Genomic DNA, 13391 nt, shown 5'->3' with positions numbered 1-13391 from the left:
ATAGGCTAAGTTTCATCTATGTGTCCTTTTGGCTACTTTACCGCATTTTTTTTTTTTTTTTTTTTTGGTTGTGGTAATTAAATACTTTTGGAAGACCAAAATGCCCCAAGCCCTAAATCTAGTTTGACTGAAATGCCTCGCATTTAATTATCCAAAATAACCCTTTGTTTCAAAAGAAAAAAAGGAACAAAAACAAAATTAGTAAAAAGTTGAGAAGAAAATGAAAAAAGGCATGTGGTGATGTTCCTCCAATGATGGATTACTCCTTCCTCTCTCAATAATGCTTTATTTTTCCAACGTTTCTTACATTCGCATATGTCGTATTCTTCTCTAATAATCCTTTCTCTTTATACATTTTTCTATGGGACAAGTGCGGAAAACATTATTGAAGTATACTTTACGTAACACTTTTTTACTTTTATCTCTATTGAAAAAAGTGTGTAAAAAATATCCTAAATCTTTTCACATTGTGCAAAAATACTCCTCAATCATAAATCTGACATAAATTAGTGTTGTAATACCCGTTTTGCCATTTTACTCTTCCAAAAATGTCTCAGGGGTTATATATGTCACCAATTTCATAGTATAGGGGTGTTATGTGCATATTACCTTTCTTCTTCTTCTTCTTCTTCTTTTTTTTTTTTTTTTTTTTTTTTTTGAAACTTTGAGAATTTGTAAAACAAGGATTTGAATTTTTTGATATTTTAGTTTAATTTTTTCTATTGAAAAAAAAAATTCTTTATTATAATTTTTTTTTTTTTGTACCAACACTGTTAAACAAAAATATATATATATCTCAATATCACTATGCACAGCTTTCGAAGTTTGGAGCAGATTTATTTTCTTTAGTTTGCACTTTATTTTTATTTTTTATTTTTATTTATACTTTTTATTTTTTATTTTTATATTTACTTTTCCATTGATGGTGTCCTCCAATAGTATCATTTTTGGTCATTTTACAAAATTATTTATTTTTATATATATTATAAAATGCTTCAGTAAGGGTAATTTAGTCAACTTAGGGTTTAAATCTGTCGGAGGGACCTAGTTGCCCCAAATTTAAACTTTATGAATGTTTTTCGCACGTGAGGGGTGTCCTCCAATAGTTCCTTTTAAGTCACTTTACAAAATTATTTATTTTTATATATTTTATAAAATGGTTCAGTAAGGGTAATTTAATCAACTTAGGGCTAGTTTGGTTTAGTAGAATGGAATAAAAGAAAGTGGAATGGAATGATTTTTTTTCCATTCTCGTGTTTGGTGCGTAATTTTAAAGTTGGAATCATCATTCTCCACTATTCTTAGAGAATGGTCATTCCATTAAAATTATTCCACCTTCAAACAAAAAGAAATGACCATTCCATTCCCACTTTAAAAAATACAGACTAAAATAAAAATAAAAAATAAAGCGAGTCCCCAACAAATTAAAAACCCACATCAATCATGTAAACACACCCACATCAATCATGTAAACACACCGACGACGAACAAGGAAGAAAGAAGCAAAGTCGGCCCCGACGAGCAAGAAGAGGGTTTGATCCATTGATGAAGTGAACTGAAACTGCAGCGACTATGAATGATCTAGACCAGTTTGCAAAAATTCGTCGGAGAACGTCGCCGGAGGAGATGATCAGAAAATTTGTCGGGCGAGTGAGATCTAAGCGCAGAACTTCAGATGGCGCGTGTTGGCACATGTAACGTCGTATGGGGTTGTTCTTTACACCGTTGTATTCGTCTTGGTACATTGGACCTTCGTCTGTGATTTGCTGCTATATGATCGGTGGTCTCAATTAGAAACACCACTGCCGGATACATAGAAACACCACCGCCGAATACAGATTCTCTGGCGGCGGCGACGCCTCCCCTCTGTTCGATCACCTACTTCTCTCCATCGCCTCTTTTTGCCCCTCTGTTTCTTTTTCTCGTCTATTTTCTCTCTCTATCTCATCTATTTTCTCTTTCTATTATCTCTTCTTCCTTTTATTTTTGTAGATGTTAATTTTTTTAGTTAATTTTTTTTACTAATAGTAAAATGTAATTTAAAGAAACAATATAATTTCATTCCATTCCAACTTTCTTATCAAACACAGGAATGAGAATGATCATTCTACTTTTACACATTCCATGTTTGCAACCAAACGGTAGAATAAGAATCATCATTCCCATTCCATTCTCTTCTCGTTCCATTCCCACCTCCATTCTCATTCCATTCCAATTCATTCAACCACACCAAACATGCCCTTAGGGTTTAAATTTGTTAGCGGAACCTATTTGCACTAAATTGAAACTTTGTGAGTGTTTTCTACACGTGAGGGGTATGATATGCATTATAAACCTTTAGGGTATTTTGCACTTAACCCTTTTTTTATTGATGTTTATTCGACTTGCTTCGGCCTAAAAGAAATTTTCCCTTCTCAAATATCGCTCTCTTTATATGTACTAATGCACAAGTATATCTCTCATGTCAATTTTTTTTTTTTTAGTATATATACTACAATATATGCAATCTACTCTTGTATCACAACAATACTTCACATTAGGTTTGCATTGTACTGGTATAATTAAGACTGCAAATAAATCAAGCTATTCACGGGTTTGGCTAGGACTTTTTAATTTGTTAAGCAAACAAGCCAATTAAGCTTAAGCTTAATTTCTAGGTTTGTTTGGTAACGAGCTGATCTTTTATAATATTGGGTTTAACTTGTGAACATAGGTAGGCTCGTGAATACGTTCATAAACATAGGCTTGTATAGGTTCATGAACACAATAAGCTAATGAATATAGACTTATGTAGGCTCGTATAAATTCATGAACAAGCCAAAAATGATCGTGAACACGAACAAAAATGGAGCTCGAACGATTTTTGTTATTACTTGAGTTGAAGCCAAGCTTTTCAAAACAATGATGACCCAGTCCTTAGCTCAGCTTTTTGATCTCGTCACGATCCCGAGCTAAGCCCTTAAATGAATGAGCCGAACCCAAACAGATTCAAGCTCGGCTCGGTTCATTTGCAACCTTAGGTACAATTTGGTTAGAATTACTGCTATATTAAGGTTAAATGAATGAAAAAATCTATTTTAGTTTATGTTTGAATAAAAAATAGGTTTAGTTGAGTATTTTATGCACAAATTTGATGGATCACTTCTTTTTTTTTTTTCTTTCTTCTTGGTGTTAAGCCTTTTATAAGACTCCGTAAATCCATTGTGATATATAACCCCCTTGTCCCACATGCACTAGAAAATTACTTTAAAACTTTTTAGGGAGTGTGTTGAGATTTTACCGCTTGTAATCCGGGCTTATACAGGTTGTACAGTTGTAGGATTAAATTATTTACTCCTTGATTTAGGGCTAATTGGTAGGTAATTAGTTTCCCGATTATTGTATATTTAGTTACCTATATTAGCTAGGTATTATTTTATAAACCAATCGCTTGCTGAGGATGTTCCTGATTTAGTGCCTGAGCCACTCAGAAAACAATTACCACAGCGTCACACTAGAGGTATTTCTAAACCCACATATGAACTCGAACTCTCTAGTAAAGTTAAGTAACTCATGAGTCATTATGTGTAGAAACCATCATTTGTCAGAATCAAATTTGTCATTTGTAAATCAATTATTTACTATATCTATTCCTAACAGTGTGCAGAAAGCCTTAGCTAATCCTAGGTGGAAAGTAGCTATGAAAGAGGAGATGAAATCCTTACAGAAAAATAAAACTTGGGAACTCATTGATCCTCTACTAGGAAAGAAACCAGTAGGGTGTCGATGGATTTATACTGTGAAGTATAAAGCTGATGGCACAGTTGAACGTTTTAAAGCAAGATTGGTGGCAAAAGGTTACACCCAAACCTATGGAATCGATTACACAGAGACATTCGTACCTGTAGCCAAAATCAACACAGTTCGTGTCTTCTTGTCTTTAGCTGCGAACTTGGATTGGACATTGCAACAATTCGATTTGAAGAATGCCTTTTTGCATGGTGAATTATCTGAACAAGTCTACATGGATCTCCCACCATGATGCATGATACCCGAAAAGTATAGTCGGAAAGTCAGCAAGTTAAAGAAATCATTATATGGGTTGAAACAATCTCTGAGAGCATAGTTCGGAAGATTCACAAAGTCGATGATAGCCTTTGGCTATCGTCAGAGCAATTTAGACCACACATTATTCCTGAAGAAACAACAGGGTAAGATCACTGCACTCATTGTATATGTAGATGACATGGTGGTTACAGGGAATGATCTTGAAGAAATGAAGGCTCTCAAGAATTATTTATCCAGAGAATTCGAAATGAAAGATCTAGGTCCTTTAAGATATTTTCTTGGGATCGTAGTATCTTGACTAATAAAGGAATCTTTCTATCTCAAAGAAAATATGCCTTAGATCTATTACAAGAGACTGACATGACAACATGTCAACCAGCTGAGATACTAATGGAAGAAGGACTGAAGTTATCTGTTGAGTCCAACCAAGTACCTGCTAATAAAGGAAGATACCAAAGACTTGTAGGGAGATTGATGTACTTAGCACACATGAGACCGGATCTGACTTATGCATTGAGCATCGTTAGCTAGTTTATGCATGATCCTGGAGAGCAACATATGAATGCAGTTATGCGCATTTTAAGGTATCTGAAATATGCTCCTGGAAAAGGAATTTTGTTCACTAAAAATGCTGCTTATCAAAACATAGATGCATATACTGATGCTGACTGGGCTGGAGCTATAGATGATAGGCGATCTACTTCTGGTTACTTCACTTTTGTAGGAGGTAATCTTGTTACTTGGAGAAGTAAGAAACAAAATGTTGTTACTCGCTCGAGTGCAGAAGCTGAATTCAGATGTATGGCACTTGGACTTTGTGAAACTTTGTGGTTAAGACTTCTCTTACAAGATTTGGGTTATCTATCTGGACAACCGATTCGACTATATTGTGACAATAAAGCAGCATGTGATATTGCCCATAATCCAGTTCAACATGATCATACGAAGCATGTTGAAATAGACAGATTCTTCATTAAGGATAAGTTGGATGGAAAAATTGTGGAGTTGCTTAAAATTCGATCTGAGGATCAACTAGTCGACATTCTCACCAAAACAGTCTCAAATCAAGTGTTTTCAAAAATTTTAGACAAGTTGGGCATGTGTGACATCTATGCACTAACTTGAGAGGGAGTGTTGAGATTTTACCGCTTGTAATCCAGGATTAAACAGATTTTACAGCTGTAGGATTGAATTATTTACTCCTTGATTTAGGGCTAATTGGTAGGTAATTAGTTTCTCAATTATTGTATATTTAGTTACCTATTTTAGTTAGGTATTATTTTATAAATTAAATATAATACCATCGTGAATAATATTGAATAGAGTGTTAATTCTCATATTCTTTCTCTGAATTTCAAGAGAGTGACCCCTGAGAAATTTGAACTCTAAATTTTCTTGATGTGAGATGTGTTTCTTATAACTAACTATATCCTCAGAGTTTTTGGTACATTAATTAACGTGTCACTTTTAATACATTATTATTATATAATTTCAAGTGCACAAAATTAACTTTGTTCCTGATTGGTATCGATATGATTGAGTCGTAATTTGCTATTATATATTTTTCTATTCAGAGATATTCTTATAATGTGATTTTTATTGTAACTTATAAATCCTCTTGTATTATCATATTGAATTTTAATCATAATTATAGTTAACATCCCTTGTAGTTAGGGCAAAAAATTTAGTTAGCTCTAAGCTACTAGGGTTCTATTAAGGTCGTTAATGAAATTATTCTAAAGCACATGGATAATTTTGTTTCTCACAAAAATTGTGTCATTATATTTAATTTGCTATTGTGTTCGTGTTTCTATCAGTTGTTACTTTTTTTCCTTTCCCACAGCCATTCACGAAACTCTATTTAACATTCTTTTGTTAGCAACCATCTATTTTTAACAAAAAAAAAAAAAAAAAACACCGTCTATTTTAAAAAGGCTCTATTAACATTCTTTTGTCATCAACCATATATTTTAAAAGATTAAATTGTTAAAAAGTTTGTAACTTTATTACTTAAATCATTCAACACCCCCAGACACGTGTGGCATTCTTTTAATCCAACACTGTGTTTTCATTTTTTTTTTTTTTTTTCAGAGTGACAGTGAAGTTTGGACTCAACTTTGCCTCTGATAATGTGATAACAAGTTAACAACCATCTGCTGTGAAACTACTTTAAGCTCTTAGTGAGGGTAGTATTCGGTCCAATAAACTTTAAGCTCTTAATGAGGGTAGTATTCGTTCAAATGTTTATATTTTTAGGAAAAAATATATTTTAATGACCACACCTAAACAAAATGGGTCTAAATGACCCTAAAATCAAGAAAATATGAAGCCACCAAATTTAAAAATTAAATGCTAAGAAGTGACAATTATTTTTTCTCACCCTCGTTGGGGCTTCTTGCCAATGACAACATGTAATGGTAACTAGTGCCCTCATCTCAAACCTATTATTATACAAAGAAAAATCAATTACCAAAAGCAAAAGAAGAGAAGTTCTAAAGGTATTGAAATAAGACAAAAAAATTATTGTCTATTTATACCTGTAATGTTAGAGATTAAACATAAAGAATTATAATTCCTCTAATGATAGACTGATAGAAACAAATCAATTCCAGCCGCGGAAAGAAGATAAAGAAAAAGCCATGATACTAATTTTAGCCTTGTGATTTTTTGGATTGGGTGGGATCTACATTCAAGGATGATAATCCAACAGTGCCGGGGCTCCTGAGCTGATCAAGCTGTCTCGTGCCACGGCGAAGCAAGTACTCAATATAGATGAAATTCTTGCGATCAACTACTTTGGAATTGTGACGGAACTCGGCTGACACAACTGATTCAATTCGGCGTCGGTCTTCAGGGGATTTGGAGCGTGCTGCTCGCAGAAAACCTCTGTATAGGCCAAGCACTTGCTTCTGCATCCCCGAGAGCTTTGGTCCACTGGATGCTCCCATTGCATCTTTATCTTCTAATTTGTTCCTAGATGCTTTTCAATTACTCTTGAGCAGTAATAATAGCATTGCTTTTCAGCTTCTACTACTGTAGACCCACACAAGGAAGTATGTTAAAAATCAATTCTATCGCCAAGCAGAAAATTACTTCGTAATATAAGAAATCTCTCGGTTTTCATTTCTTTGAGGAATCAAAGAAGAATGAAATGCCGTAGAATTTTTTGCGGACCAAAGGGTTTTAATCACAAGTAAAAAAATATCACATAAAGAAAAACACAGTATCCAGTTGTATCCACAACAATAACAAAATGTTGAAGTCAATTTAGAACTCTCTTCTTGAGCTTATAACAACCTAACAATGTCTAAGGAAGGAAGACAAATGGAAGCATGTTTGCTGAACACAGATGCACAGGCACAGCACCGTGGAGATTATTTTCAGTAACATCAGAACACTACCGGCCTGCCTTTTCTTTCACTGTCCACTAATATATTTTAAGCTTACCACCGGGCCTCTAGGCTGAACAGTATGATCTCTTTCCTCCAAATGGGAGGTTGAGAGTTCTAGCCCCATTAGAGGCATATTGTAGGTATGAGAGTGTGTGTGTGCACGTGTTTGCTCTAACTTGCGTAATATATATACATATATTAAGGTTTATCAAAGTTCATTTGATTTTAGACCAATTTCCTTAGACCAGCAGAATGTAACACTATTATGGAGACTCAATATGTGAACGTAACACAATCATGGTCCTGTTCAATTAAAATTCTCCCACAAGAATTTAATAAGATATTACAAAAAAAAAAAAAAAAAAAAAAGAAAAAAAAAAAAACCTTAAACATGGTTTTTCATTGGACTGGACTACAAAGTGGCCTATGTCCTATGATGGTCTGGACCATCTAATAATTTCTCCAACTAAAAAGGGAAAAGAAAAATTGGCACATCTGCAGCTTGGGTAATTACAGAGAAGGTCAAAGAATGATGAACTATGAAATCAACTTCTAGTTTGGTGCTATTCTTAAGTGATGGTTTTAAGTTCACTACATAAATGTGGTTGGCTGGAGGATGGCCCTGTTTCCATAAAAATTAGGGACTCTCGGTTCAACTTTTACATAGCCCAATGCTTCATGGACACTGAAAAAGTTATTCACCGTCCGGACGTTAGAGACAACTACACAAATTTTAGATACAAGGACACAGCTACAAGTGTGTTAGTGTGAATTAACTAAACTGACCATATATATTTGTCCATTTCCAACTCTGCATGTCATGATGAGCCATAGTGAAATGTTCTGAAAAATTTAAGTGCAACTCAGGAAATTGATAAACCAAGACTGAATGAGGGGAAAGAAATGAGTAACTCAGGGATATCAACCTGGTGACATTTACAAACTTGTAAACAAAGTATGGGTATGAAGCTGAGGAAGTTGGTTGGAAAAGTGGTTGGTATTTGCAGAGTACTTTTCTTGGTGGTAAGCAGCTCTTTCATGTGGCCTTGGTGGCTAGTGAGCATATAAGCGCAAGTTAAAGGAGCAGGGTGCGGACATCATTTGCTAGCTGGATATAGAGAAAGCTTTACCACATCTGGAGTTCAGAGGCTTCAGGGAGAGGTGGAGGACGTGGATTATATGGTGTATATTGACGGTTTGGTTTTTGGTGCAGGTCAATGGGTCTCCCTTTGAATTCTGTCTCTTCAAGGAGGTCAATCAGAGAAGTCCCCTCTCTGCACCATTGTTTGTTATTGAGTGGAAGCTCTTAGTGGAAGGCTATTAAGGACTGGGCAGATCTGATGGACCTTTCCAGTTCCCAGAATGCCAAGGGTGAGTGTGTGGCATTCTATGAGATAGTCTCACCTTTAGTACTCAATGACACTGTTATCTTTTACAGCAAGAAGTTAATCAGGTAAGGTGTTTGCTTTGAGGTGCTGAGAAGGTTGGGATAGGCAAACGTGGTAAGTGATTATTTCAATGGGTGACGTCGAGCACATTGAGGATTTAGTTTCAGTGTTGGGGTTCAGGGTGGTTACTCTCCTATGGGATTGCCGTTGAGGTATTCTATGGGATTGCCGTTAAGGTCTTCTTTCAGATACAAAGCAGTAAGGGCCAAGCGATCCAAAATTTTGAGAGTAGGTTGACAGGTTATAAGAGGCAGTACCCTTTCAAGGGAGGGAGACCGATTAAGAACACAAGTTCTAACCTTCCTACTTCGCGACAATCCCAAATAACTACATAAAGAATTTTCAATCCATGTTTCACATATCCCACTATTTCAGCCAATTATTGAAGTTCTAAATACTAGAAACTTGTAATCTTAAATGCCAAATATCATAAATAAAAATTTACAGATATGAACTCGACGGACTAATAGGAAATACTGCTCTTCATAAGCATGCAACAAGAAATGCAGGGCACCAAATATCCATTCATAATAAAACAAGTCCCAACAAATAAAAAATTATATTCTGAAAGCAATTTTAAATGTCAAACATAGTGCTAAGTTTCCCAAATTTAGATTCAGCAACTGTGCCAATTATCAAATAGAGAGAATACCAAGCTTTGCCTATTACAAAAATTTATGAAACCATGTATTGATGTATTTATTTAATTCTCAGGACTATTGGACTTAAACCAGTAGCTCCTGCATTAACATGTCAATACTCTGTCGGATTTCAAAATGAACAAATTGCATTTAGAGATCCATCGGGACTTATTTAATTGGTTAAAACATACTGTTTATAACTGTTATATTATAGGTATGAGAGCTACTATGCTTACCACCCCATTCTCTTCACTTGATATAAGGTTGGCAAATTGCGTACCACCTGACAAATCTTAATCTAAAGAAACCCTGTAAATCTCAATCTAGCAATGGCACCTAGAACTACAATATTAAGAATTGACTAATAGCATCCTGCCATCTATCTGAATTGGTGACTGTCATGAAATAGCCCACTGAAACAAAGAAACTGGTTCATTCTACTAAGACACACAAGTCCTTCAACAAATGTGCAACGGAAAGTTATGCTAGTCAGCTAACGAAGTGGTAGGGCTCAATAGATCTTCTAGACTGATTCCCCACCTACTAGTCAGGGACAATTGAATGCTGAGTATAGATTCACTTTGCTCTACTTCGAGTGCATCAAAGTTTAACCATAGGAACTTTATCACTTCAAGTAACTTAAAAGGACACTAGTGCCCCTTAGTGTGTTATGTATCACATAACGTTTGACATTTCACCATATAAAGGAATTATGCCTTTTACCAACCAATTCAACATCTCAGAATTTTCAAATTTTCACTCTCATACCAATTTGGCATGAATAAGTCCATTTTCTCAAACATTTGACAAGATCAATATTAAATTCATTTTGTGAGGTAAACGTATATCAAATAGCACAAAAAACTCAAAAATTAAAATCCATCAGTATTCTAATAGAAAACAGGATGAAATATAATTTAGGTGCTGATTGATAAATTGAAAACTAAGCATTGAAACTTTTAAGATCCGGGATTTAAGTGTTCAATATTCAGTGATGAGTGAAGTCTCACTCACTTAAAATTTTAAGTGTTCTGCATTCTGTGTAGGCTTTCAGTTATTAAAACATTTGCAGTAAACCGTAATTGGTCAAGCCGTATGTTGGTTCGGGTCAATCTGGATTAGTTAGCCATCTTGATTCACCAGCAGATTTGGTATACCAAAAACAAAAAAGGAAAAAAAGAAAGTGATTGAAGATTGCACAAAGACAACGTGATGATCATGTGGTAATTTGAAATAGACAGTTAGGATGGACTTGAATAACACGTTAGGTGATAATAAATTTGACTGAGTGGATCCTAGGACAAAACTGGTTTAAGATTAATTTACATGACCTTAATAGACTCTGATCAACATTAAACATAATGAAAAGTGATTTTTGAATTGGAATGAAAGAAAGTGCCAATTCTTTGAAATATCTGTATACCCCTTGTTGACGAGTCTAGATGAATCAAGCCAGATAAGTTTGGACTTGAATTGTTTATCATATGAGCTTAAAGAAATCAACTCAAGCTCATTCATTAGTTTAAAAATGAGCTAGATTCCTAAGGTATTCATGGAAAGCTTGGTTCATTTACAACCCTGTTAAAAGGTTCTTTTTGACAACAGCATAAAGCAAACTGACTGCACCTACCCTCTTTCTCTATATATATGGATACAAAGTGCATCTCCTCCTCTATTCTCCATGAATCCATCCTCCGTCCTCTATCTCACCCACCTATTTGTTAACTAGCCCTGCTGCATCCCTCTCTCTGTCTCTCTTATTCATAAAACACCTGCCTCATATTATCTTACTTTGCTTGAAAAGCATTACCAAGAGTTGATTCCTCTTCGCCTGAGATGTTTCCATGTCTCCCTAAAAATAAAATGAATAAATTTTTTGAATTTCAACTAAATTCTCCAAATTTTAATAAATTTTTTTCCTTAATTCAATATGTTAAACCTCAACCGAAGTATATAAAACTAAATCTTAAGTCGATTATTTTATGGTCAAATTCAAAGAATCATTTTTTCTAATTATTTTTACCTAATAGACTGACTTTCAAATCAGTAACTGATATTTGATCCAAATATTTAATAATATTTGAATATGTCCGAATATCACGTTGATTAACTAACTACTAACAAAATGATCATATTTCTTAACATTAATTAACAAAAACTCAGCCAAATTTCCCAAATATTTAGTGTTTCCTTTAGCACCAATAGTATATGGAAATTCTATCCAAATATAAAATTTATCCTCTTGGAATAAAAATTATTGAAATGTCACAAGGATTTGGTACAGTTATAGGAACACAATGAAATTTAAAATTCTTCAATCTTTTCCTAATTATAAAATATAAAAAAATAAAAACGGAATCACTTTCTCTGTTTAGCTTGCAATGATGGAGATCTCATTCAATTAAACTTAGGGCAAGAGAAAAAAAATGCGAAACAATGAAATCTATCAAGCAAGTAAATCAAACAATGAGACAAATATCACCTTCGGAGAACGAAAAAGACAAGCCCAATCTGTGAGAATTTCTCCGAAACCCTTCTGAAATGCTTTGCAAATCTTCACCCAACGCGAATCAATAGACTAAATGTGTGGCTGAAAACAGAAGACCGTATTCAAAGGTCGAAATCTGAAACAAAGAAGACGATGCGTGTAAAGAGAGAAGAAGAAGAAGCGTAATCTCACGGATGGGTGCTCCTCTAAAGAATGGAGAAACTCTCTCCCTATATATAACGCAAGTAAACAAAATACAGACTTTGGGCCAGGTTAAAAAAAGAGAAAAGGGTCAGTTGCCAAAATGGAGAAATTTTCTAGTATTGAACAGGAGGAGACCAATGCGGTACATTTTGGGCCTGTCTGAGAAGTGTTATGATATTTTATATATATATATATATATATATATATATATATATATATATATTTTATATTAGTATTTAGATCCACGTCATGTTTGGAACCTTAATATTAATTTGGAATAGTTCAACACATAGTTGAATATATATATATTTTTTTTTGTCCAAAACGCATATTACCAAATTGGTCATATTATGTGTTTTGGTAGGTACGGAGCATAATGCCTAAAACACATTGAAATCCAAAAACATTCTTTGTGTCACCCCTTCTCCTAATATCATTTTTATATTCTCTCTTTTTTCAATGGGTAAAGTACATAGACACCCCATGAGGTTTAGGGTAAGGACATGTAGATGAAACTTAGCCTATTTTGTGACAAAGACATTCCCTTAAGTTTGATACAGTAATCAAAGACACCCCAATGGTAATAAATAAACATTTTTGCCCTTGACTTTTATATTGACCCATGTGAATATTGAAATCTAACCTCTATATTTTTAGATTTATTTATTTATCTCTCAATAATTTGTATATACACATATATATAATCAACAGAGAAGACGGCGCGTCCTTTCCGGCAGCAATCTGCAGATTGTCCTCATTGGCGAATCGTTCCGCAATGTTCAATATCATTGAAAATTAATACCTAACAAAATAAATAATTGAACAAAATACAAATTAAGAACGGTCTAAGAACACAAATTACAAAAAAAATATATAAAAAATAAAAAATAAAATAATAATAATAATAATAATTAAAAAATAAAACAGAGGGCACACCGTTGAAGATAAGATCTTTGATTTTGGAACGGAGATGAGGATTTTATTGGCCGAATTTTTTTGTGACTTGTCGGAGTTCGAAATCACTAGTTAGCTGTTGCAGTCACCTCCACGAGGGAGAGAGAGAGAGAGAGTGCAGCTTAGCAGCGATTTGTGACAATAATGTTATGGTGGTGGGTAATATGCAGCGACGACGGCGACAACATCCATTCACCATCGCCGCACTTATCTCATC

At 34.3% G+C, this 13391-nt stretch overlaps 1 protein-coding gene across 1 annotated transcript; it reads right to left on the bottom strand.

The window, feature by feature from the left end:
• Positions 1-6554: 6554 nt before the first annotated feature.
• LOC132285197 (succinate dehydrogenase assembly factor 1, mitochondrial) lies at positions 6555-12368 on the bottom strand. Its single transcript, XM_059787366.1, has 2 exons — positions 12011-12368; positions 6555-7080 (listed from the first exon to the last, which is right to left on the bottom strand). The coding sequence occupies exon 2, from the start codon at positions 6993-6995 to the stop codon at positions 6699-6701; it is 297 nt and encodes a 98-aa protein (XP_059643349.1). The 5' UTR covers positions 6996-7080; positions 12011-12368; the 3' UTR covers positions 6555-6698.
• Positions 12369-13391: the final 1023 nt, after the last annotated feature.

This window comes from Cornus florida, unplaced genomic scaffold (genome assembly GCF_030987335.1).
Source record: "Cornus florida cultivar Cherokee Brave unplaced genomic scaffold, ASM3098733v1 CherokeeBrave_3.0.0_Hap2_Chr11, whole genome shotgun sequence".
NCBI lineage: Eukaryota > Viridiplantae > Streptophyta > Magnoliopsida > Cornales > Cornaceae > Cornus > Cornus florida.
This window is presented reverse-complemented; position numbering and strand designations above follow the sequence as displayed.